Genomic DNA, 27466 nt, shown 5'->3' with positions numbered 1-27466 from the left:
ACTTGGTACTCTATTGAGAATATGAATGGCGGTTTTTAACGCCTCCATCCACAGGTTCAACGGTAAGGTGGAGTAACCTATCATACTACGCACCATATCCATCAGGGTATGGTTATGCCTTTCAGCTACTCCATTCTGCTGAGGTTCGCTCGGTGTTGAATACTGGGCGACTATACCATTCTCTTGTAAGAACCTTGCAAAAGGTCCAGGAACTTGTCCATATGGGGTATGCCGACCGTAGTACCCCCCCCACGGTTAGACCTGACTATCTTAATCTTTAAATCATGCTGATTTTCAACTTCTGCTTTAAATATTTTGAATTTATCCAACGCTTCTGTTATTTCTTTAATTGGATAAATGTAGCTAAAACGAGAGTAATCGTCTGTGAATGTTATGAATGAATCATAACCATCCACACTTTTCACAGGAAAATGACCACATATGTCTATGTGAATTATCTCTAAAATTCCTGTGCTTCGTTTGGTATCCTTTTTAATTTTCTTTACATACTTTCCTTTAATACATTCTATACATTGCTCTAAGTCAGAGAACTCCAGTGGAGGAAGAATTTCATTCTTAACTAGTTTCTCTATTCTCCCCCTCGAAATATGGCCTAAGCGACAGTGCCACAATTTTGACGATACATTAGGAGTTCTCTTTTGTTTTCTGTTTGCATTGTTCGATGAGGATACATTCTCATTCACATCACATACGGAATTCGCATTTTCACGAAGTGATAACAAATAAAGCTCGTCTTGTCGGAAGGCAAGACCAATACATCTATTATTAAACAATATCTGACATTTGCCATTTCCAAAATGGCAATCATAACTATCGTGGTCCAACTTTGAAACACTAATCAAGTTTCTTTGCAAAGAAGATACATAAAGAACATCTCTAAGAAAAAGTATGAAGCCATCAGCAAGCTCTAGCAGAAGATCACCAACGGCCTCAACATCTACTTGTACTCCATTTGCGACTTTAATGAAACTTTCGCTTCTTTGCAAAGTTCTCATCGAATGGAATCATTGTAAAGAATTAGCAACATGAATAGTTGCACCTGAATCAATCCAACAAGTAGATTTTGAAAACTTGACATACAAGGATTCATTTACAAACGTAATAATGTTCTCACCTTTCTTTTTCATAATCAACTTTAGGAAATCGGGACAATCTTTCTTGTAATGTCCTATCTTCTTGCAGTGGAGACATTGATCTTTATCCACTGGGAATTGCTTGTTCTGAGACTGTTGCATGGGACCCTTTCCAGGTGACTTGGAGAAAGAGCTGTTATTATAGTTCTTTTTCTTATTATCTTTTAGGTAGTTGATAGTACCACCCTGTGAAACTTTTATTCTTTCCTCCTCCTGCACACACATGGCTATGAGCTTTTCTAGATCCCATTTCTCGGGCTATATGTTGTAATTAACAACAAAAGTGTCAAATTCTTTAGGCAAAGAAGCAAAAATCAAATGAATATGAAACTCATCCTTGAGTGCCAAATCCATTGGTTTGAGCTTAGATGCCAAATTGCTCATTCTCAGTATGTGCTCTCTAATGCCACTGCCGCCACCAGAGTACCTTTCTGTCACTAGCTGCTTAATCAGCTGGGTTGCATATGTCTTTGAAGAGCCAGTGAACTGACTCTTTATTCTTTCTAGGTACTCTATGACCATGTCACAGTCTGGAATTGAGCCCACTATTGCAGGCTCAATTATATTCTTTATCACAGCCAAACATTTCTTATTGGCTGTGACCCACTTTCTATGTTCGAGGTCAAAAGATATCTTTACGGGAGCAAAGTCTCGCTCTCTGTTCTGCCATGCAGCATCAGTCTCATCAGTCTCCCTCACCGGTGCCTCAGGTTCTTTGGGACACGGTGTGGTGACTACCCAGTCAACCTCAGCCAAAATGAAGGCCAAGTCGATCTTTTTCTTCCATTCAATGTAGTTATCCCCTTTAAGAGTTGGGATATCTTTGATATAAGCCATCAAGGAGTATCCTCCTGAAAACACAATTCAAATAGTGTGAGAACATAAATAATAACAATAACAATTGCATGCCTTATTTTCAACGTTGGTTAAAATTAAAACATATAATTGTTCTCTACACTAATTCTACATCACCGTTGGGCAGAAATAGAATTAATGCAAGACAAAACATTATAATATTGCCATTAATCAACGTTGGTCAGAATAATAAAAATATTATAATCCATTTTCAAAATTAAATTCTCCCGTTGGTTTGAATTTAATAATGAAAATTACATCTTTAAATACGCAGCGGAAAAGCTTTCAATTTGATGAATTTTACCCACAGGGAAAAATACTTTTTCTATTTCCTTTTGAGCCGATTTTCATTTTTCAATTTTCTGGAAAAAAATGCGAAACTGGACTCAAACTTTTCTGTTTCGGCCCAAAACCGCAGAAACGGCTCAGCCCATCTCTTCGCGCGCGTAGGCCGCACCCAGGCCGCAACCTAGGCCTAGGCTGGCAAAGTCGCGCCCCACGCGCTCCCGCCTAGGCCGCAAGTTGGCCCGCTCTATCTTGGCCGTTCATCCATCATCGGACGGTCGCGCGCGTTTCGCTCGGAATAAAACCCGACGCCGCGCGTCTCCGAGCCGAAACCCTAACTCATTCGGCCTGGCCCTCTCTCTCTCTCTCTTCGCCTCACTCTGCTCTCTCTTCTCACTTTCCTCAGCGCAGCAACGCACCGAGCGAGCGAGCGGGCGAATCAGTGGAGCAGCCAGCCCCAGCGCTGTCGCTGGCCCCCTCGCCGGCGTGCGCGTTCCCCAGCGGGTGAGCACGCCACCGTCGAGCGGCCTGGCCGCGGCGCCCCTGTGGCTGGATCCCGGCAAGCAGTGCCCCCGGAGTTTGGCTCTTTCTTTTCCCCGCGTGCCGGCGTGCACGACGGCGAGGTAAGCCACCCCTTTCCCGTCTTCCCCTTTTGGTTTCTTTGGTTCTTGTGCTCGGATTTCATCCGATTTCCCGATTAGGGTTAGGGTTAGGGATTGGGTTCTATTGTATCTAAATCGAATGCTCTTTTCATTCGTTTTTCCTTTGCTTTTGATTCGGAAAACCCTAGATCTACACCCTAGGCTAGCGAACTGCTAGGGTTAGGGTTCAATTTGTTTCTTTTTCTTTCCCCCGATCCAGATCCGGATCGGTCAAAACTTTCTCTTTTCTTTTCATGTCCCCGATCTAGATCTACGAACTAGACAGGTGTCTGATACCAATGTTAGATCCAGAGATCACCTAGAGTAGCATCTAGTCAGGTGGTTCTTTGTATTTGGGATGAACAAGTAGAAAACCTAATGAACAGTACTACAGAGTGATAGAGAGAGGAGAGTGGATGGGAGTGTATAGACCATCGGAGGGCGCCGGCGAGGAGGATCCAACCATCTCATTCGGTCGGTGATGATCTGCGCATGGGTAGCGATGGTTGGAGAAGAGTTGGTGAAGTCCAGCGATGCAGTAGCGGTGCAGTCAGGCCAACGGTGATGATAGGTACTCGGCGATTGCTGCTGTCGACATTCCACCAGAAATGCCTCTGGTCCAATGCCTGTTCGCAATGCCCTGGCGTACTGTGAGTCTTGCCCTGATCCTTGAGGACTCTAGCGCTGCCAGGTTTGGGGCTAACTCCGTCGTGGAACTCCCCTCGATCCTTCGGTCTTCCCAAAAGAGAGCAGTCCTTCCATCCCCAATAATGGTGTAAGTGGAAGCCCAAAAGAACCCTTGAACTTCTAGCGCTGTTTTGATTGGCAGCTGACTCCAGGCACGGTTGTGCTCAGTCTTCTAAAGCCAAAGCCACCTGGTTTATAGGGCGAAGCCCGCTAGCTTGAGGTCAGTAACGCCGAGCCCGCCCAACTCAGTTGGTTTGTAGACCACCTCCTAGGCCACCATGCATTTCCCGCGCACCGATGCGTCTTTGCCCACCCAAAAGAATTTTCTGCAGATAGCATCAATCTCGCGCCTTGCCCATGGAGGAAGGTCCTCTACCATCACAGAGTAGATCGGTACCGCTCAGAGCATGGACTTTATCCACACTAACCGTCCACTCCTTGCCATTAGCGAGCCGTGACAAGGGGGCGACTTCTGAGCCACTGCCTCAACGACTGACTGGATCTCAGCCTTGGGGACCTTCTTGGTACTCAACGGTAGCCCTAGATATGTGATTGGAAATGGCTTGACCTAGCAGTCGAGTATGGTAATGATTTGTTCCAAGACATCCTCCCCACCGAAGATCGGTGTGATGGAGCATTTTGCAAGGTTTATTTGCAGCCCGGCTGCCTCGCCAAAGATCCTCAGTATCTTCTTAACCATGGTAGCCTCTTGTATTGTTAGCCTGATGAACAGGATGACGTCGTCGGCGTACAAGCTACATTGGAATTTGACCTCATGAGGCTCCATCGGGCGCAGAACTCCATCACTGCATGCCTTGGCAGCACATCCATCGCGATAATGAACAGCATAGGGGATAGTGAATCGCCCTGCCTTACCCCCCGTAAGTGCTTAGGCCTGGTTTAGTTCCCAAAAATTTTCACCCCAAACTATCACATCGAATTTTATGGCACATGCATGGAGTATTAAATATAGACGAAAAAAACTAATTGCACAGTTTGATTGAAAATAGCGAGACGAATATTTTAAGACTAATTAGTCCATGATTAGCCATAAGTGCTACAGTACTAACATGCGCTAATGATGCATTAATTAGGCTTAATAAATTCATCTCGCAGTTTTCAGGCGAGCTATGTAATTAGTTTTTTTATTAGTATCCAAAAACCTCTTCCGACATCCCCCGAAACATCTGATGTGACATCCAAAAATTTTCATTTCACGAACTAAACGCAGCCTTAATTGGTGGACCTTATGTCTGTTGAGTAAGATTCTGGAGGATGCCGTTGAAAGCAGCTGGGAGATCCATCGGCACCAGTTCTGGCCAAACCCTCTAGCCTGCCGTAGCTCCAGTAAGAATGGCCAGGATAGAGTATCGAATGCCTTTGAGATATCAAGCTTCAGGAGTATCATGGGTATCCTTTTCTTTCGAATAAGCACTGATGCCCTCTGAATGTATTTGAAGTTATCTTGAATCGTGCGGTTGCGGATGAAAGCATTCTTTTTTTTTCTCAAACGTGCACTGTAGCACGTATTTCATTAAGAGGAAGTAGAGAACATCCAAACAAACAATGGCAACGTCGATGTAAGGTAACCAAAGGTTGCCCCGTCGAGTAGAAAAAAAAATAGAGCGGTAAAAGAAAAATCAGTGTCACAAGTGACCAATTACATGAATGAAGTGAGCGACGATAGGGTCGAATACCCTGCCCTCAACCACAAGTCAGCCTCCTGTCGGGTCTCCAAACACAGCTCTCGAGCGTCCTTGGCTTCATTCTTGAACGTCCGTGCGTTGCGTTTCTTCCAAAGCACCCAGCAGGTTAGCATGATTAGCGAATCGAAGCCCTTCCTACTGCTTCGGTGCACCCTACGCCTAGCCCAGGCCCACCAGCGGAAGGTGTCGACGTCCACGTGGGCGGCGATGGCTGTGAGCCCAAGCCTGGATAGGAGGATTATCCAGACCTGACGGCTGATGCTACAACCCAGCAGGATATGATCCAAAGTTTCGGATGCTTGAAGACACATGATGCAATCATCACTGTCCTGTAGGCCATGCCGCATCTGGCGATTTGCTGTCTAGCAACGACGATGCATAGCCAACCAGAAGAAGAACCTGACCTTTGGTGGTGCTCGCATCCCCCAAATCAGCTTGGCACCCAAAGGCGAGGTCGATCCGATGAACATCGCACCATACGCCGACACCGTGGAGTACTTGTGGTCCGCGGACCAACGCCAGATGATGGAGTCCGTAACCCCCGTCACCAGCTATACCCCGCGCACCCGCTCCCAGAGGTCTAGGTACTGGAGGAAGACCTGCATAGTTTGCGCCCTGGTGATGTCGGAGACCCATGCGTGACCAGCCAATCCCGACGCCACAGTCCATGACCTCGTCTTCGCCCGTGGGACGGAGGCAAACACAGCAGGCACAATTTGTTGTACACAGCATCCATGGATCCATGAGTCTTGCTAGAACAACGTTGAGGTCCCGTCCCCGACCACCATCATTGTTGCTGCACGAAAGAGGGCACGCGTGGTCCTGTCGGTTGTTCTCGGCAGATCGATCCAAGTTCTGTTGGGGTCGACCTTCCGCAGCCACTCCTAGCGCAGTCTAAGTGCCAGACCGGACCTACGTGGGTCGATGACGCTGAGACCCCCAAGCTCCTTGGGCCTACAGACCACGTCCCAGGCCACGCGACACTTGCCCGTGGCCACCGTGGCCGACCTAGACCATATGAACGATCGACGCAGCTTATCAATGTGGTCGACCGCCCATGGCGACAGACATACAGCAATGGAGAGGTGCACCGGGATGGCGGAGAGCGTTGCCTGCGTCAACGCAACCCTGCCTGCAGTGTTCATGAGCCGGCCCTTCCATAGCGGAATACGCGCCGCGACGGTATCAATGAAGAATTGTTCCTCAGTCCAACACAGGTAGCGAGTAGAGATGGGGATGCCCAAGTATTTGCATGGAAAGGCTCCGATTGTGCAGGACAACAAGCTTGCCACTAGCTGCAACTCCTCCAGTGAACAGGCAATCGGGTTGGCGATGCTCTTGCCCAAGTTAGTGTACAAACCCGACGCATCGCCGAAGATCTGCAGGATGGTTTTGATGGCGACGATGTCGTTCAACCCTGGCTTAATGAACATGACGACGTCGTCCGCGTATAGCGACACCCTTGTGCGCACCACGGTGCACTGGATAGGTGAGAGGAAGGAGTGGGACTCAGCCCACCTGATGAGTCCACCAAGCACCTCCATAGCTAGGACGAACAACATCGGTGACAGGGGGTCGCCTTGCCGCAAGCCTCTGGCATGGCAGATGCGGTTGCCCGGTTTGCCATTGAGGAGGACTCTGATGCTTGCTGATCCAAGGATGATGGACATCTAGTTCCTCCATCACTGACTGAACCCGAGCCGCTGTAGGACCTCCAAAAGGAAAGGCCAACAGACGGAATCGAAGGCTTTCGCAATATCGATCTTCAGAAGGATGCAACTCTACTTCTTTTGGTGCAAGGTCTTGTAGGTCAGCTGAATGCCTCTGAAGGAATCTTGTATGGACCATCCCTGGATGAACGCGCTCTTACATGGATGCACTAGATCATTCAGCACAAGAGCTAGCCGACGGGCAAGGCATTTGGCAATAAGCTTCCCAAAGCTGTGCATTAGGCTGATCGGGTGGTAGTCACCGATCTCCTGGGCTGCATTCTTCTTTTTAATTAGGACCATGAAGGCATCATTGATTAAATGGAAGCTACGCCCATCCAGCGACTAGAACACGTTGAAAGCGTTGAGGACGTCCTGCTTGATGATCGGCCAGGCAACTTTGTAGAACAACCCAGTGAAGCCATCCGGCCCTAGAGCTTTGTCCGACGGCAACTCCTTGATGGTCGCCCAGATCTTGAACTCTGAGAAGCATACATCCAGCATGGATAAATCGTGTTGGTCGAGCCCCAGGCCATCGAAGTTCACAGAGCCCGGTCGTTGGAATGGAGTGCTGAGCAGTCCGCTGTAGTGTTCATACAGTGCGTCTGCCAACTGCTCACTGAGGACAAGGTCGTTTCCCTAGACCGTGAGCGAGGCGATGTGATTCTTTCGACTATGGTGGCAATCCTGAAGGTGGAAGAACCTCGTGTTTGCATCCCCATCAGCAAGGAACAACAACCTTGAGTGCTGCCTAGCAATTGTTCTTATGAGGGATGCAAGGCCAAGGCATTTGCATTTCATGTCCTTTCATAGCACACGCTCCTCAGTCAACAGTGGTCTTCGGTCCTGTGCGCATTCCAAACATAGGATGACCTCGCGCACAATGGCAAGTTGCAGGCGGATGCTCCCGATATTGCGCATACTCCAACTTTTGAGTGCGCGAGCGACGTTCTGGAGTTTGAAGTCCATGATACGGAACGCGTCCGCGTGAAGCAAGGTCGGTTGCCATGCAGAGGCGATAACATCAAGGAACCCTGGCAGCTTCGTCCAGAAGGATTAGAAGCGGAAGCGTTTCTGCGCATAGGGAACGACATCCATGCGCAGCAGTAACGGCGTGTGGTCCGAGCAGTCCGAGGAGAGCGCACGCATGTGGTGGTTCGGGTACAATTGCAACCAATCCACTAAGGCGAAAGCACGGTCAATGCGCTCGAGCGTTGGATGCAGTCGCTCGTTAGTCCACGTGAACATGCACCCATTTAGGTGTAGCTCCTCGACCACGATAGCACCAAGAAAACGGGTGAAGCGGCGCATACACTGTCGATCCAACCGGTCGTTGTTCTTATCCACCGCGCGGTAGATCATGTTGAAGTCCCCGCAAATGAGCCAGGGACCCAGCATCGACGAGCGGAGAGCCGCGAGCTCATTAAGAAAAGCCTGCTGGGCATTAGCCTCCAGCAGCCCATAGACAACGGTGATCCACTAGGCGAACCTAGGATCACAGCGACTAGAGATTTTGCCAGTTACGGAATGTGACTGCAGGGACACCTGCGATGCCAACCAGGCGTCCATCCTCCAGCCGAGGTGCACTCCACTGGTGCTGATTACAGCAGGCAAGAAGGCATACTCAAACAATGTTCCTAGGCATTTAGAAGCAAGCTGGTTGGATACATTGGAGAGCTTAGTCTCCTGCAAGCAAACAAGCGAGACCCTTTCCTAGACTATGACATCCCAAACTACGTTGCGCCACGCATGACCATTGAGGCCATGGACATTCCAGACTAACATGTTTTTCATTCAACATTGCCAACATTTTGGCGATAAGGTTGCAGAGGTTGGCTAGACCTCAAGCTCGACCCCCTCGGCAAGCTGGATGCCATTGATCGCACAACTGGCCGGGAACAGCATGCTGATCGCCTCCCGCTTGGACTCCGAGAGGGGTTTGCTGAACAGTGCCAGGTACTCGTCAAAAGCGCCGTCTGCTCCAGACAATGACTGCTGCAGCGGGCGCACCACCCACTTGGCCATTAACACATTTTGTGCCTGCACCGTTGGATTAGTTGCCCTGCATTTGCTCTTGGCCGCCAGTCTACCGCTTTGACGTGGCGGTGAGAGCACCATGTCCAACACACGGCTCTTCCTGGTTGCACGTAGTCTTGGGGGTCAACTATGATAGGCTCTGTGATGACGGAGCACAGCTACGACCGGAGGCGCCTTGAAATCTCCGTCGGTGTAGCTGGTGCCGGCACCGCCACCGCCGACACCACCGTCGATGCTGCCGCGGTCTACTGAGGCCTGGGTGGAGATGCCACATTCGGTGCAGAAGGCCTGGTTGGCGTCCTCGTGCGATGAGGCGCCGGCATCGTCCACTCTGGTTCGGAGCCACCTTGGTCTGTTGTGCAACCCATCGATGGTGGCCCAACGAACTCTGTCTGGACATGATTGTTTGAAGCCACAGGCATCTGGGGACCCACGGACACGTCCGCCCGTAGCATTGAGTTGGACGACTGTGCTGGGCCTGCGAACTCTGCCTCAATGCAAAGAGCCCACCAGTCCTCGTAGGCCGCCGTATGGGGGGACTCTAGGGTGCGACCGCCCTCAAGGAGTATCTTTGGGTCGTCCGTGAGCAAGCGGCCCACAAAGCCAGCCATAGGGCCTTGGGGTGCACGCCTCAGCATAGGAGATGGGCTCGTTGGCACTAGTAACCTACCGTCGGCCTTGGCATCCAAGGCAGGAGTTGCCGCTACAGTAACTGGCTTTGGTGGCATGGAAGCCAGCTGCAAAGTGGTTATGTCAGCGGCATGTGGAGCAGAGTCCGACAGTGACGGGTCCTCAGGCACCCGCTCCCAAGGATGTGCAGGTGCACGCACTCGAGGACGCGGCAACGCGACAACACGCACTCGAGGACACAGCGACGCGACATCCAAAATCTCATGTAGGCCACCAGTTGCAATGCCCGCACGCCTGGGTCCATGCCTGCCAGTGACCAGCGGGCAACAAACTGCCCCGACTAAAATGGACGGCTGTGCCACGGCGGTCGTGCAAGACGGCGACGAGAGACGACATCGACGCCAGTCAATCCCGGGATGATAGCGGTTGAAGTTGCCGCGGCCGCTGAAGTAGTCATCCTCGGGGGTCGGCCCCTGCGTCGGACCGCCGCACCTATCATGGGCCCCGTGGCTATGGTTGCCATCGCATGGACCATCATCTCCATCAGCATCACCCCCATCATGGCCATCGTCCACAGGGGACGCCGGCGGTGCGCTCCAATCCTAAAACGCAACCAGCGCAACCGCACGAGGTAGCACAGCCCCGGAAGCACGGTCAAAGCAGCCTCGATGGGGCTGAGGATGCGCGGCTCCAGGATGAACACGACCTACTCGTCGGGGATGAACCTTGGATGCAGACACCATGCCGTGACAAAGAATTCCAAGTTGTCATCCGCCGAAACGTCACTAGGTCGGACAACGTCCACCTCAGCACAAGCGGGCCCGAGGATGGCCTGCGCCGTGGCCGCATTCTGAGCATGCAGGGGACGCGCCTCATCCCCACAAGCACCCTAAACGAGAATGATTCGGCACTTGCCATCGATGTCCTCCGCCATGTCCGCCAGAAGAGAGGAAGCTGCCCCCCCCGACGGCGTGGCAAGTACGCGGTCTCTGTCCTCGCGGCACCTGAACCGCACAATGAAATCCTCTGGATCATGACGCCAAACCTCTGCATCCTCTTCTGTCAATCCGTAGCAGCCAAAGAGGAACCAGGCCACCATGGCCGTTGACACCTTTGGCCGTGTACCTCCAACCACCGCGACAAGCGCAAGGCCGAGCGCGTCCTCGGCTGCCAGCAAGTCCGCCGAACGGGGGACGATGATGAACTCCGTGTGACACCGACGTTCCACACGCCAACGCATAGGCGCCTGGACATTCGCCCCCACCGTATCCACGACGGCTGTAGAGGCTGGCGGTGGTGGCGGAGGCGGGGGAGGTGGAGGAGGCGGAGGCGGTGGAGCGCAGCAGCGAGGAACTGATGGCGACCTTCCCGTGGAGGCAGACCGTGCCAAGGGCGTGTTGTTATCGGCGCGCTGAGCCCGCCGGCCCCCGGTCCACCACCGAGAGACCCTTCGACCCCTTGGCAACCGCGGCGGAGTGCGCTCGCGCTTAGAGCCCGCGTGCCGTGCAAGGAGCAGGCATGCGATAGTGCGGTGCCCCACGCACCAGCAATTGAAGCACCTTGCCGAGAAGGTGCACTCTACCTTTACATGTGAGCTCACCAAGCAGTTGAAGCAGAGGCCAACCAACGCTGGCGGGACAGGCCTAGCCAGCTTGGGCGGTGAGCGACGACACCAACGACGGCGACTCCGCACCTAGAAGAAGCTGTCCAAGTTTGGTTCCTCTAGAGGACGAGCAGGGTGCGCCGTGGGGGTACGACGCCGTTGGTGGTAGGCGGGAGGCGGAGCCGGGTCGAGCTAGGGATGAGACCGACGAGCAGCAACCATGAAGTCCCCCTGCCCCTACCGTTTACGACAACGACGACACGCACGTCGATGGTGCCCAGCCGGCCCCGCTACCGCCTTGCCTTTGCCAGCCGGCGGCGGTGAGGGCGGCTTAGAGTCAGAGTAATCCTCTGAGTCAGTGAAGGAGATTCGCTCCCCGCGACCACAGCCGAAGAAATCATCCGAGAAAAGGCCTGGAGACCCCGCTTGCAGGGATTTCGGCGATGGGAGCTCATCCTCGGCCTCATCGGCCCAAGAGCGCCGAGAGGGTGAGCCATCCTCCATTGCGGTGAGGTACGGAGGTGGGGTTGAGGTTTGGTGGATGCCGGTTCTGGACTGGCATCCGACGGTGGGCGGCTGGTGGCCAGCGGCGGCCCGGGTGGCCGCCGGTGGGGGTAGGGTGGCGGAGGTTCCTGTAACAACCCAAAAATCCACACACCAAAAATCTCAACTGCAAAATTTTTGTTTCTTAACCCCATGCAATGTTGAGTGACAACTATAGGAGCCAACCCTAGGTGTTGCATTAGTGGTAACCCAACTAGACAATTTCATGAGCATGGCATGTCATTTGTTAATTATGTTTATTTAAATCCTAATAAATAAAATGTAGCATACATTGTTAACTCAAATGGTGATTTGGATTTCCATTCGCTTTATGTAATGCTTAACAACTCCTTTAAAGTAATAAACCATAAAGTAATTATTAATCAAACCAAAGAATAAATGCTTAAAGAGAAAACTATTTCTATTTTTGTATAACAAAACTACACCTATTTTTGTTATACAATATGGCTAAATAAAGTTCTTAATATGTATAAAAGTGTTGTGGGCCTCACATCTAATAATCCAATGGATGAGGTACACCAGATTTGAATTCAAATTCCAAACCAAATTTGAATTCAAATAAAGAAGAAGAAAAAAAACAAATTGGCAACAAATAAAAGAGAAAGGAAAGGAGGGAGGCAGCAGCTCAGCCCAGCCTGTCTCGACCGGCCCAGCAGCTCAGCCAGCCCGTCTGCCCTCCCACTCACGCACGCGGCCCACGAAGCCGGCCCAGCTTCGCCTCGCCACCCGCGCGCGTGCAGACGCCGACTGTCGGGTCCCACCGGCCAGCCCGTACCGCTTCACTGCGTCGCGACGCGCCTGAGCCACTCCCGCTGCCAACCGGACCCCATGCGTCAGCCACCCTAGCAACAGGGTCTTCTTCATCCCCACGCCAGCCTCTCCTCCCGACCGAGCCCCGACCGCGGAGCAGGCGTGGGCCCGGGGTCACGCACATCGCATGACCCTGTTCTCCCCTTGCGCAGCGCTTACGCTACCGCACGCGAGCCGTCGGATGCGCCGCACGCATCACCACCGCTCGATTGTCGTCCGCCATTGGAGCCCTTGGAGCTCGGCTATAAAAAGCCAACGTCCGTGAGCCCTAACCCTTAGCCCGTTCGCCGCCGCCGCTGGTGGCACAGCACCACATAACGTCAAGCCGAGAGAGAGGGAGGAGGGAGAAGCAAGGTGGAGAAGGAAGCCGCTGCAGAAAGGACCTCGCTGGAGCCAGGAGCGCCGCCCCGAACAGCTACAGCGACGTAGCTGCTCAGCATGGCACTGCATCACCTCATCACGGCCTCGCCTCGCCACTGCACCGCCATCCTACCGCCACGAACCCTACGGTGAGCCATCTTGCTGAGACTACCTCTCTAGCCAAATGGAACGTGCACCGCCATGATCGAAACCTTGCTGAAGCTTCGAGCTCCGGCCTAGCCCAACTGGTTAGCTAAGGAGACCGCCATGGCCACGCTTGCCGAGACCCAGGATGCGCCGTGCGCGCTGCCATCAGCCAAACGGAGGACCCCAGCCATGATATTGTACATCGGAACAGGAGCGCACATGCATGGGCACGCTCACCATGGCCGAGAGCACAACCATGGCGAGACCACCGCGTCTTCTACGTCACGGTAAAGGCGACGTTGACACCCAATAGGCTCTGCCATGATGAGAGTCACACCGTGGTCACCTTAGCCAAGGAAGAAGCCCACCGGAGCCCTACGTGGCCACACCGCACCTCGTCGGAGCGCCACCGCCTCCGTTTTGCCCCCACCACCGTGGCCGGAGACACTGGGAGCACCAGGAGCTCCTTCAACACGCCCACCGTGGCCGTAGGAGCACCGTAGAGCTCACACGCTCCTCCAACTAGGCTCTTTCTACCACTGCAGCCCTGTCCATGCACGCCGACGAACCCACACCGCCGTTCACCATGGCCGGGACCCTAGGAAGCCCCAGCTGCCACCTTGACCCCACCGCTGCACTCGCTGAGGCTTGGCGACGCTTTTGCCTACCTTAATCACGCACCAGTACCACGGGTGCTCGCCGATGACCTCACCGCCGGCGGAAGCCCCGTCGGGGAAGAGCAGGGAATTTTCCCCTCATCGACAACGACCACGTCGACCACTTCCCGAGCACTCCGCCAAGCACCGACCACGACCACGTTGACCACGTCCTGAGCAGCTCCATCGAGCACCGACCATGACTGCATCGACCACGTCCCGAGCAGCTCCGCCGAGCTCCGACCACGACCGCGTCGTGCACGTGAACCGAACCCTGGGAAGGAGTAAGTGGACCAAGTCCTTCGTAGACCGGCTCTGCGGTCTATGGGCCAACGCAGGCGGGTTCACCATGAACCGCGCCTCACCTGCGCCCGTGGATCATGGCCCGTTAGTGGCCCAGTAAGACAACGTGGCCGCACCAGCGCGCGCCACGTGGCGGGCCAAAGCCCAGCCCGTATCTAGGCCCAACCAGCCCAGTTTGGGCCCGGCCTGAGCTGACCGTTGATCGGTCCCACAAGTCAGCGACACAGAGCCGCTGGACCCACTTGTCAGTGGGTGACGTCATGCTGGTGACATGATGACGTCATGCGGGTCCCACCTGTCAGTGACCGTTTGACCCTGGACCCACCTGTCAGTGACCAACCGAGATGATGACGTCATGCTGACGTCAGCAGGACCCCACCTGTCAGCCGCGGTTTAGCTCTGATGACGCCATGCTGACGTTAGCATGCCACGTGAACCAGTCACAGTGTGACACGTGTCAGCCCTGAATTAATCAGCCTTTATTATTTTCAAGAATGGATTTAAACTTCAGAAATTCATAACTAATTCATACGAACTCAGAAAAATACAAGACCAGGACCAAAATTCATCTAAAATCAAGCTCTACGCAATGGACCCATGTTTGTGTGCATTTGGCTCTTTTGAATTTTTGTTGCTTCTTTGTGCTATTCTATAAACATCGCTAACGCGACTATAACGCGATCGTTTGTAGAGTCGGAGGAGAACCAGACGAACGAGGACCGAGAGTACCGTGAGGAGTACGGAGACGACTTCACTAAAGGTGCCACATCCCACCCAATCTCGTAGCACCTATTACGCATGGCTAATATAGAGCTGCTATTGCTTTACTTTATTGTTATAATCACACTATGATAGGACTTGCATGGTAGTATGCTTACTTGATGGCCTTTACCTTGACGCAACCTTACCCCTGCTTACCCTGCTATTAGGCTAGACACACGCTTGCTGCCATACTTCAATGCTTATTACTTCTACTACGCTTGTACTACATTGATGCGTGGTGGAAACTGATGTTATCTGGACTATGGGGAGAGTGCCGTGTGTGTGACTTGGGTGCGTGGAGGGTGAGGGTTGTGTCGACCAAGTTGGAGTATACGACGAGTCTGGGGCAAGTCTTGCCGTGGGGTGCTACCTGGGCACCCCTGTAATGGATACACGTGGTGGGTAAAATGGTGGTATATGAGGTGGCCCTGGGTGTGAACCTGTGATGGGAGGAGCCCTAGGTGGAGGTGCTGTGGTGGCACGGTAAATGAAAACCCTGATGAAGACATTCTGGCTTGGTCATCCCTAAGGACTTACTAGTACTCAGATTCACCGGGAAGCCTTACGTACCACTCGCCCTATATGGTGCGGGACGGCCAGACTACTTGGTAGGATATTGCCACTACTGCTAGGTTGATAGCGGACAATGTAAGGAGGTACGGGGCGCGGAGGATTTCCCCCACACCCTTTCGAGACTTCATGGAGACCTTGTGGACCCGGCTCATGACTCACAGTTTCAGCCACCCTAGACTAGACGTGGGGTGTACCAGGGCTGAATGGTAGAGTGGCATTATCCTAGGCTAGCAAGCGGCCGGAATCAGCCCAGTTGACGACGGTCAGCGAAGAAGGCAGATCTTGTGGTTATGTAAAACCTCTGCAGAGTGTATGGTTGATCGATCGATACATGTGCCAACTTGTCGGCTATGGACCTTTCCTGGGTTTCACTTAAACTAGATAGCGAGATGAGTCCTTCTCTTCTTCCTCCGTGAGAGAGTGTCGGTCGTAGCCAGGGGCTACGGGCCTTGAGACAGTGCCGAGAGGGAGTTGGCCTGTCGACTGAGCGATGGTATGGTGATGATGTGGAGATGGTGGTATATCAATCCCAGGATCGAAACATGGCTCTGGACGGTAATGGGGTGGAATGTGTGTGGGAATGGAGTTAAAATTTGACTATACTAATATATCCTTGATATGCTAAAACATAGAAAACCCCGGTCTTATAGGTTCCTTTTGATTATAGCCTACTTGCATCCAATTTACACAAAGCATAACTCATAAGGTGGGAGTGGCCAGTACAAATCGTACTGATAAATTTTGACACACAGGTTCTGCTGAGGAGTATAGCTCCGAGGAGTTTGACGGTTGAGGGGTTCATTCCTACGCTCGAGTTTGGCGATCTTATCAAGCTGTTCTGAATGAATGCTGCTGTTGATTCCGCCAAAATGGCGATATAATAATTTATGTAATTCCGCACTATTTATACTCTGATATTATCGTTGTATGGATGTGGTATTCGACTGGAATTTGGGTAATATGATCTTCAACGGTCATAATACACTTCGACTCTGTGGATTTTCCTTCGTGGAAATCAGGTCGTTTCAGTTCCTAGGGTGGGGGGTAGGGTGCAGGACCAAATTCAAATACCATGAAATATATTCATGGTATGTATTGAAATTATGAAAGCATTCTGATTTGTATCAATGAGCTCATCGAGCTTTGGTGCCAGCCGCATCGCGAGGACCTTGGAGATCAACTTTGCGAAGCTGTGGATCTGGTTATCGGTCTGAAATCACCAGGGCAAACGGCACCGACCTTCTTCGGAAGCGGCACGATTAGCGCGCTGTTCATATTGGCGTCCCCAATAGTCCCCCACGGTGAACGCCTGCACTGCTGCCATGACGTCCTCGCGCATGATCGGCCATGCCGTTTTGTAGAAAGCACCGGTGAACCCATCCGGTCCCGGCGCCCTATCGGCTGGCATTTCTCTGATGGCCTCCCAGACTTCTTCAGAGGTGATGTCGACGTCCAGTTGCTCAAGTGGTAGAGGCTGGATACCCAATGCGGTGAAGTTGATGGACGTGCCGCCTGATACTGCTGTACCAAAGACCCTGCTGAAGTGCTCGAAAAGAGCTTGCTCCATTCCAGCGTGGTCGGCCAAGGTGTGCCCTTCTGCAGTCAGTGCCGGAATGAAGTTCCTTTGTTTTCTTCCTCTTGCAATCAGGTGGAAGTATTTGGTATTTGCGTCCCCCTCGCTCAGCTGCCGGATGCGCGAGTGCTGTCTGGCAATTGTTCTGTCCAGTGAGGACAAGCCGAGGCATCTTAGCTTCATCCTTTTCCTCAGTCCGTCCGTGAGCTGTCGTGATTCCTGTGCCTCGCCCAGCCACTGAATTAGTTGCCGGGCCATAAGTAACTGCTCGAATTTGGGCTAGAAGATTTCAAAGTGGAACCGGGCCTTGGACATGTTCCCCAGGTTTGTGTGTAGAAGAAGAGGGCAGTGGTCCGAGGTATCAGAACCCAAACTACGCAAGTGGGAATTAGGGAACATCCATCCCAGTCGATGGACACGAGCACCCGGTCCAGGCGTACTAGCGTGGGGTTCTGTCGCTTGTTACTCCATGTGAAGCATCTTCCATGCAGGTGCAGATCCTGTGGCTGTTGCGTTGCCACGACCTGCCTGAATCACCTCAGATTGTTCCTGTCGATGCGGTTGTTGTTTTTGTCTGCCTCGGACAATATGAGGTTGAAGTCACCGTTTACTTCCCAAGGATCGGTGCAAGCGTCCCTAATAGCTTCGAGTTCCTCCAGGAAAATGGCCTTATCGTTGTCTTCCTGAGGCCCATAGACGGATGTGAGCCACCAGTCAGGCCTGTTTGGGTTAACGGCTGACCGTACTCGCACTGTGATAGAGTAGCAGCCCACGAGGACATCCGAGATGGACACCTCAGACTGTCGTGCCGCAATCAGAATTCCACCCCTTGTACTGGAAGCAGGGAGGTTGGGGGCGGTGTTTCGAGTCACCAGTAAATTTTTAGATTGCGCGTCTAGTCCGGATGGTATGTTCGGAGGACACAAGTGTTTATACTAGTTCGAGTGGAATGTCTCTACGTCCAGTTTATTATTGCTCGTGTTACCGGCACTTAGTTTACAGTAGGGGTTACAAACAGGCGAAAGAGAGAGAGAGTCCCAAATCTCTGGTGGAAGGAATGAACGGGAGCTAAGAGCTTGCCTGCCGCTCAGCCGTGTGCTCGTATGTTCGTGTTGTGCTGTCGTGTGAAGATGTGCTTCGACCTTAGTCTGTTCCTCCGCACCATGTGGGGCGTCCTACTGCCCCTATTATAAGTGAAGGGGAAGGCGCCGGTTATAGAGAGAAAGAAGGAGCAAAGCTAGGGAGGAGGCCTCCAGGACCGTCGTGTCCTTCTTCTCCTTTATGCAGGTCCCACCGACGCTGTAGATGGTGACGGGGATGGCTCCATGCTGGGCTCCTGTTCACCACTGGTGTCATGCCCCGGTGTCATCAGCCGGTCATGGCGTCCCATCCCGTCCCGACGGACGATGCGGCGAACCGACGTGCCGGTCAGCGGACGTACGGGGAGTTGGGAGCACAATGACCACACATCCATCACTATTGGCGATGTGAACCCCTGGCAGTGGCTTGTCGTGGCCATGGGTCACGTCGAGACGTGCTTGCTTCTTGTCCGATGTCAGAAGTTTTGACCTTGAGGTCGTACCTTCTGACCCGTAGTGGTTGGAGACGGCATGGGCTCTCATCGGGCAAGACAGAGCCCGCGCCCCAGGGGTCGGGCGACACGGGGCCTGTGCCCAAGGCATCGGGCGAGACGGAGCCCACGCCCCTGGGGTCGGGCGACGCAGGGCCCGTGCCCAAGGGGTTGGGCGAGACGGAGCCCACACCCGTAGGTTCAGGCGACGCGGGGCCCGTGCCCAAGGGGTCAAGCGAGACGAAGCCCGTGCCCCTGGGGTCGGGCGACACAGGGCCTGCGCCCTTGGGGTCGGGCAACACGGAGGCCACACCCTTGGGATCGGTCGAGACTGAGGCCGTGCTCTTGGGGTCGGTCGAGACTAAAAATACATCCTTGGGTCGTCGTCAGCGGTCCTCAGAGCCCTTCTTCGGGTATCCCTAATACTGATACCCCATAGTAGCCTCCAAGCCCGCGGAGGAGTAGGATACTCCTTCGTAGGCTTTTTCGGATGGAGTGGCTTTGAGGGCCTTGATATTCTGCAGCCCATGGGATGCCTTGGTGGGTTGTGATTCCCCTCTGTTATGACCGAACTCCTTGGGAGCATGTAGATGCGGGATTCGGGGGGTCGGAATGGATTTCTCTTGATTTTGACCCTTCCCTAGGATCCGAGCCATCGCCCTACGACCGCGTATTCGGTCTCCTTGCGAGTCCAACTTCCCTCGAGCCCCCACATGTTGCAGGGGTCTGATCGAGGGGTCAGCTTGTCTTTGTGATCGTCATCCCTCAAGCATTTTTCGATAAAACGGAGGGGCGGAGCCGTGCCACGTTTTTCCTCGATGGACAAAACATGGTGCTCGGTGAGCTGTTAACGGGCTAATCCGAGTGGGGCCCCAACTTCCCATTCATGGGGGTCTGGCTTGGGTCAGCTAGTGACTGACTCTAGATTCTCAGCGGCCAATCCATATAGTTCTCGGGTCCATTCGACTAGTCCCAAGGGCTCTCTTCCTTTCTTCAAGGAAAAACCATGGATTGTGAACTGACCGAGACTCGCCCAGGTACTGGCCACTAGCGGGCCCATCCCTTTCCACCCCTCACTATATGGGTGCCTTGAGCGGTTGTCAAACCCGTTAGTGGGCCAACCTTCAAACTCTTGGGCCTAGATGGGCCGTAGGAGCATTTTCAGCTCCATATCCCTCTTACCTGTGATGGGTCATGGCCTGTTCGAGGAGGCAAAATATTCGGCGCATTCTCCGAGGGGACGGCCAGAGGTCGCGTGCAAACACCCCATGATGAGACATGGCGATAGGACACGGCGGGCGCGGGGATCTAGGCGAATGGTTAGTTCCTCGCCTCCATCTCCCCCTATAAAACCAAAGGTTAACCCTCCATGTTTCATATGCACGCTTGCATCCTTACCCCCATAGCTCTGCCACCGCTGCCTGCGCTAGGGTTTCCCGCCTTCGCATCCTTGCCATCATCGAGTTTGTATCCATCGTACCCCTACCTCCAATGGATCCATGGAGCTGCTCCGATATCACCTTCTAGCGTGTGGAGGGCCTCATCCAACGTGGTCTTCTCCACACGCGGACCACGGCTGAGGAGTGGGTGCTGCCCGATGACGAGGAGTCACCGTCACCGCCGGAAGGCTATGTTGTGTCTTTCGCGCACTTCCATGAGCATGGGCTCACGACCCCCGCCCATCGATTCCTCCAGGGGCTGCTGTCCTTTTACAAGATCGAGCTGCAACACCTCAACCCCAACGAGATCCAGCACATGGCAGCTTTCATTGCATTGTGTGAACGATTCCTAGGGATCAACCCCCACTTCAACTTGTGGAGGTATTTCTTCGCCGTCAACCTCTAGAAGAAGAGGGAGAGGGGCTCGATGGAGCTATACATGCCGATGCGCCAGCATCCAACTCTGGAACAATCGGGTCGAAGAATACCGATCTATATGGATGTCGACATCCAACAAGGGGTGGCACTCGCAGTGGTTCTACCTGAAGAACAACACTGCCGCCCCTCTGCTGGAGTTCTCTAGGTGCTTGATTGAAGAGGCCCCGGATTAGTGGAGGAAGTGGGGCGTCTCGGAGAAGGATAAGAAGAAGATCTAGGATCACGTCACCACCATTACAATCTTGAGGGAGCACGGCCTAAAAGGATCCAGCATCATCGGGGCGTACCACGCGAGGAGGGTGGAGCCGTTGATGGCACACTCGCTTGAAGGGACGACACTCACCGAGGAGGCGCTCCCCAACTCTGAGATTGCACAATGCATCAAGGAGGCGATGGAGCCCTAGTGGGATGACACGGGCGCCATCCTCGACTTTGTCTACCCAGTGTCGGGGCATCCTCCGATGATGTGGCAGAACCACCCAAAATAACACAATTATGGAGCACTTGTCTTCCACTAGACACTATGTTTCAAATAAACTCTATGTTTGCAACATTAAGGAAATCCTCACTGAGCCCACCAGGAGGTTTTCCACACACAAGTGTCAGCTCCACATGTCCCTATCACCTATAATAGGGTAGAACAAACCCTGAGTACTCAATTGTACTCCACAAGACTTACCCGTCAGGAGGAAAGAAAAGACTCCAAGGATATGCAAGGCTATCTGGCTTGTGGGTTTATTGCATCTGGAGGACCATTACTAAACGTGCGTTCTTATATTCAACTTTTATTAGCAGTCCATATGGGTTCATTAACTAACCAGTCTATGTAAGCACATATGCTACTTTCCAGCAGGTGGTAAGCAATCAGAACCATTTTACCTTCTTTCATGTTCTAGTTCTTACTACGGAGCTAGACCGTAGCCAAGTCGTATCGTATCACATGACGATTCATGAATTAATGTATCCCAGCTAGGTACCCCGAAACACACGCCCTGCTCGTACCCTAGGCACAAGCAAGACTAACTCACCACTCTCCTATCAAGTGGTCTAGGTCCCCGTCCAAACTGGGACTCCAAGCCCCTGTACCTGAGTCCTAGACTCAGTGCGGTGCTTGGACCTTCACCCAAAAACCACCTCTAAAACTCAGTCCGGAAAGAGCCGGAACCCATGACAAGAAAGTGACAAATCTTCCCGCTCTCATAAGCAAGTATGCGCTCAGGATAATAAGTCTGTGACCTGACTACCATCCACAGCAACGAACGGTCCTCAATCGACATAGGCGAGACAAATGCAACTGTAGCCTCGCTCAGTTACCTCACCAAGTCTAAATCCAAATCCAAGGTATGGTCCCGCCCAATCTCCAATTATTATCCATATATATTTTATGTGATAGTAACATGATAATAGTAACAATAATGTATTTCCTATCTATCACGAGTGACAGGCAATCAGTCGACTTCTACCAGAGTCCTATAGTATAGCAATCTACGCGATCCTATCATACTAGTAAGACTCATAGGACAAGGATATATATATGCAAGTGGGTTTCATTTAACTCCTTAAACTTTATGCACCGAGGCTTGCCTGGATAAAATATAACCAAGTTAGCTTTTCATCATGGTGGCATGATCATCAAGTCATCATCTGCTTCCGCTACTCCATACGACTCCACGATCCAACATCGCTCCTATCATGAAACACGTGGATGCAACGTAGGGACGTAAATAATCAACGGTAACCGCAACTCTAAAATACGATTACATCTCGCAAGCTAACAGGCTAGCTCTAATAACTAACATACTAAGTCATGTATCCACGTTGTCAAGTGAGGCTCATTTTCAGAAAATGTTTTCGTTCTACAAGCCCCCGATTATTTTGACATTTGATTGATAAAATATATATTTTTGTACTAGGGCTCATTTAGTTACCTTAACAAACTAATTCCTATGGAGCTTACAAAAATTACAGTGAGCACCTAATAATGCTAGGAATCTACTGTAAAAAATTTAGGGCCAGTACTACTATCAATTCGTCACAATAATTTCTACAAGTTCATATTTTACCTATTTTAAGTGCTTCAAATTAATTAGTCTACTCTTGAAAATTCTATGAAACCAAGTGAACAAAATACATTAGCAGATAGGTCATGATTTTGGGAACCTAACAAAATTGGTTTCATAATTTTTGGATATCTACACAAATTTATCTTGAATTTACAAATTTGCCTTAGAAACTATATTAGAAAATGTTTTAGAATTCGAATCGGGCCGACGGCGACCACTTTGGCCCAGCAGTCCAATGCGGCCTGCATGGAACAGCCCCGAGCATAGCAAGCTGGCCTAGCAAGCGGCCCATGGCGGGGAGCCCATGCGCGTGCCCACACTTTTGCAAAAAAGTCCCCATACTACGCGGTTATTTCCCAGCGCCTTTGCTCACTATTGCACCAGAGGCACATTTTTCATCCAGCACCCCCAACATACCCATCCTCACATTGAGCCAGTCCTCAAGACACCCTCTGCTCACCAGCGCCGCTCCAGACGGCGCTGTGCGGCCACGCCGGCCACCTAGGGACAGAGCGATGACAACCTGTAAGTGCAATCAAACCCTATTGTGGGTTTTGGTGATGACGACCACATAATTAGAGAACTAATGAGATTTATCAAGATAACAAGCAGGTAAAAGTTAAAGGAGAATGATGCATGTATAGGTGGAGCCCCCAAGTTGCAAAAGGACGCGACAAGCCAACTCAAAAGGGTTTAAATTCTTTTTATTTCAAATCTGAGTATAGGACTTGCCGCACTATAAAGGAGGATGCAATATGTTGTTTGAGATGTGTAACCAAGTGCTACAAATCCACCTTATACATCCTCAAAACCTCAGCCATGCTCAACCAAAGCTCAACCTTTTCTGGCTGAGGTTGCTAGAGCGGCAGTGCCGCTCTAAGGGCTGGGACTGCCGTGACTTGAATTGACCGTTGGTGTAACAGAACCGTCCATTGTTTGACTGGCAGTCAGTGGAGCGGCAGTGCCGCTCTCAGGGGGCAGTGCCGCCCTGAGAAAGACCAGTCACTCTCTGATTTTGTGCATAATTGTCATACGCATCACGGTTATATTCTTGACACTATGTAGCACCCCACAGCAGCAATGGATGTAAGTAAAACCCCACTTCACTCAAATATATGAAATTTGGCCTCTAATGCCAAATTGGGTATTCAAAACCCATTCATATATTTAGGGGGAGATCCTACATTCATAGCTTGTTAAATCTCAGTTGTTTATCTCACTCTTTTGTAAGCTCTAATTGTGTTGTCATCAATCACCAAAAAGGGAGAGATTGTAAGTGCAATCAAGCCCTATTGTGGGTTTTGGTGATGATGACCACATAATTAGAGAACTAATGAGATTTATCAAGATGACAAGTGGGTAAAAGCTAAAGGAGGATGATGCATGTATAGGTGGAGCCCCCAAGTTGCAAAAGGACGCGACAAGCCGACTCAAAAGGGTTTAAATTCTTTTTATTTCAAATCTGAGTATAGGACTTGCCGCACTATAAAGGGGGATGCAATACGTTGTTTGAGATGTGTAACCAAGTGCTACAAATCCACCTTATACATCCTCAAAACCTCAGCCATGCTCAACCAAAGCTCAACCTTTTCTGGCTGAGGTTGCCAGAGCGGTAGTGCCGCTCTGAGGGCCGGCACTGCCACACCCCGGCACTGCCGCGACGTGAATGGACCGTTGGGGTGCAGGGGGTATTTAAACCACTCCTCTGCCCCCTCCAATGGTAATTTTCACCATTTGCTCATTCACACGAACATAAAGCTCTCATCTTCTTCCTCTCTCTCTCTTAGAGCTTCCCAACTCTAGCTTCTTTGATCTCCACTCAAATCCGAGAGGGATTGAGCACTCAATAGCAAAAGAGAGCTCTCCATCTTGATCTTCAACGCTCTAAGCATTTGGTTCACGCTCAAGCTGGTGGATTGCATTTGTTACTCTTGGAGCTTGCTTCTAGCTGGCTAGGTGTCGCTCGGTGAGCTTGCCAACTTGTGTGGCAGCCCCAAGAGGTTTGTAACCATCACCTGCAGCTAGTAAAATCACCCCTCATCTCAAGGATTTGGTTCCTTGACTTGAGAATGAGGTGGAGTTGGAAAGCTCCTTGCCTTAGTGGCAAACCTCAACAACATAGAGGTAAGCAAGCCTTGGTGGCGAGCCGAACCACGGGATAAATACCATGTCTCATGTGCTTGTGATCTTGCTGTGATTTACTTATGCATCTTGAGGTTCATATCTTTTCTAGGGTTTGGTCTCGATCTTCTTCCTCCTAAGCATTTGAGCTTGTTTGGGTGGTGTAATAGGTTCAGTATACTCTCAAATACATTACATATTTGTCCGATCTACTTTTTCCTGCATGGTTTTTGAACCATGGTTCAAACACCTCGGGGCAGAGCGGCAGTGCCGCCCTTGGTCTGACAAGTTTTGTGAGCTTTGTTTTTATAGGCCTATTCACCCCCCCTCTAGGCGTAGCTGTGATCCTTACAAGTGGTATCAGAGCTGGTTACCTCTATTGATGCTTAACCGCGTGAGGAATGGCTTCGCAAGAAGGAGACGGAAGTAGAATGCAACAAGTCAGTCCAAATGATGTGGATTTGCATTCCATAAGCAGTAGCGGTGAGAGTGTCTCCACAGCGAGCAACACAACACTCCCACCAGCTGCGATGTCTAATCGAGAGAAGGCAAGAAGAAAAGAAGAAATAAGATTGAGAAGAGAAGCTAAGCAAAAGAAGAAAGAAGAAGATGCAGCCAATGAAGCAAAGAGTCTCAAGCTTGCTGAAAAACTTCATAGAAAAGAGATAAGAAGATTGAAGGAGCTGAAAGAAAAAGAAGAAGAGTTGAGGAAAAGCAAGGAGCAATCACCTCAAATAAACATTGATTCAAGCAGCTCCGATGATGGTGATGATGTGTCATATCAACATTCTAAGGGTGAAAAGAAGGAGAAGAAGAAGGAGGGCAGCAGTAAGAAATATGCAGCCATATCCTTTAACTATTCTTCTATATCTAACAATGATCACAAGCCTCTCTTTCATGTGCCCGCGGGCAAGTTGCCTCATTTTGATGGGACCAACTTTGCCAAGTGGAAGCACTTGATAAAGGCTTATCTTGTAGGTCTCCACCCCAGTGCTTGGGAGATTGTCCATGATGGATTTGAGCCTCCGGTTAATCCAACAAGTCCTACACCAACCGTGCTTCGCTGCATACAACTCAATGCTCAAGCCACTAGTGTGTTGCTAAGTGCATTGGATGGTGATGAGTACAATAAGGTGATGGGCTTGGAGGTTGCCAAGGAAATTTGGGATACTTTACATCTTGCACATGAGGGTGTCAACAAGGTGAAGCAGTCCAAGATTGATCTATTGATGGCAAAACTCAACCGGTTTGTAATCATGGAAGGAGAAGGACCACAAGAGATGTTTGATAGATTGATGGTGATTGTTGGCAAGATTAGAGGACTTGGTGGTGAAGAAGTCAATGATCACAAGGTTGTGAAGATTATGCTAGAAGCTTACTCACCAAGAAATGAGACCATTGTGACATTGATTAGAGACAAAAAGAAGTTTGAGTACTTCACACCAAGTGATGTACTTGGAAGAATATTAACATTTGACTTGCAAAGAGAAGAAGCACTTGAGAGGAGAAGGCTTGGTGAGCTGCAAGCAAGAATGGATGGCATGAAAATCAAAGATGTAGCTCTCAAAGCCAATAAAAACAGCAAGCAATCAGCTCTAAGCAGTTCCAAAAACAGCAAGCAACTATCATCAAGCCAATCCAAATCCATCAAGCCAAGCAAGCAAGAAGTTGAGACAACATCATCAAGTGAAGGTGAAAGTGATGGTGAGCAATATGAGAAGATAGATGATATGGCTTTGTTCATGAGAAGATTTAACAAGGGAATCAAGAAGAATGGATACAAGCTTATGAAGAGAAGATTTCCAAACAAGAAAAGAAGAACTTGCTATAATTGTGGCAGCACCGAGCACTTCATAGCTGATTGCCCAAATGAAAAGAAAGAAAACAAGTACAACAAGAGTAAAAGAGAAGATAGAGGTGACCACAAGAAGAACAAGAGGTATATGGGGAAAGCACACATTGGGCATGAGTGGGATTCAACCAAAGAGAGCTCAAGTGAGGATGATGAGAAGGTTGCAACCATTGCCATCCACAAGTCATCCACCACACCAAGGCTCTTCAACAACATGTCCGATGATTGCTCCCCTCACATTTGTCTCATGGCAAAGGATGAGAAGGTAAAACCTAAACCAAAGTCCAAAACTCCTTCCCCTAGTGACATCTCTAGTAGTGATACAAGTGATTACTCTAGTGATGATGAATCTAGTGATGAAGAGATTGACAATATAACTAAAAATTTGGATAGCAAAACCAAACTCTTCATTGCTAAGCTAATTGAAGAACTAGAGGGCACAAAAGCTGAGCTAACATCTAGAGAGAAAACTCTTATCAAACAAGAAGATCTCTATATTGCTAGTAAGGAAGCTATTGCATTGGAAAGAAGTGAGGTGAGCTCTTTAAAAAAAGGCTTTGGCCAAAGAGCAAGAAGCTCATGCTCTCACAAAGAAGGCCAATATTGATCTCAAGCAAAAGTATTGTAGCTTGGAAGAAAAACACAAAGAACTTGAGGTACAATATAACCTTCTTTGGGAGAGCAACTCACATCTCTCCAAAGCAAATGATGCCTCTACTCCTTCCACTAGCCAAGGTTGTGAAAAATGCTATAATCTTGATTTGAATGTCTATGCCACTAACCTTGCAAACATGGAGGCCATGAGAAAGGAAATAGCAAGGCTCAACAATGTAATCTCTGCTGGAAGTATGGATGGTAAGAAAAGAGAAGAACCAAAAGGACCCTAATACAAAAATGGAAGGCATCCATCAATCAAAGATGGACTTGG

General features: G+C 50.7%; 1 protein-coding gene and 1 pseudogene across 1 annotated transcript; one reads left to right on the top strand and one right to left on the bottom strand.

Annotated features, from left to right (window-relative positions):
• Nucleotides 1-981: 981 nt before the first annotated feature.
• LOC136524712 (uncharacterized) lies at nt 982-6872 on the bottom strand (annotated as a pseudogene).
• Nucleotides 6873-25216: 18344 nt separating this feature from the next.
• LOC136524711 (DEK domain-containing chromatin-associated protein 4-like) lies at nt 25217-27145 on the top strand. Its single transcript, XM_066517976.1, has one exon. The coding sequence runs from the start codon at nt 25217-25219 to the stop codon at nt 27143-27145; it is 1929 nt and encodes a 642-aa protein (XP_066374073.1).
• The last annotated feature ends 321 nt before the right edge of the window (nt 27146-27466 follow it).

This window comes from Miscanthus floridulus, chromosome 18 (genome assembly GCF_019320115.1).
Source record: "Miscanthus floridulus cultivar M001 chromosome 18, ASM1932011v1, whole genome shotgun sequence".
NCBI lineage: Eukaryota > Viridiplantae > Streptophyta > Magnoliopsida > Poales > Poaceae > Miscanthus > Miscanthus floridulus.
This window is presented reverse-complemented; position numbering and strand designations above follow the sequence as displayed.

Excerpts from the sequence above, each read along its gene's own strand:
- LOC136524711 (XM_066517976.1), top strand. The coding sequence starts at position 25,217 with ATGTCTAATCGAGAGAAGGCAAGAAGAAAAGAAGAAATAAGATTGAGA.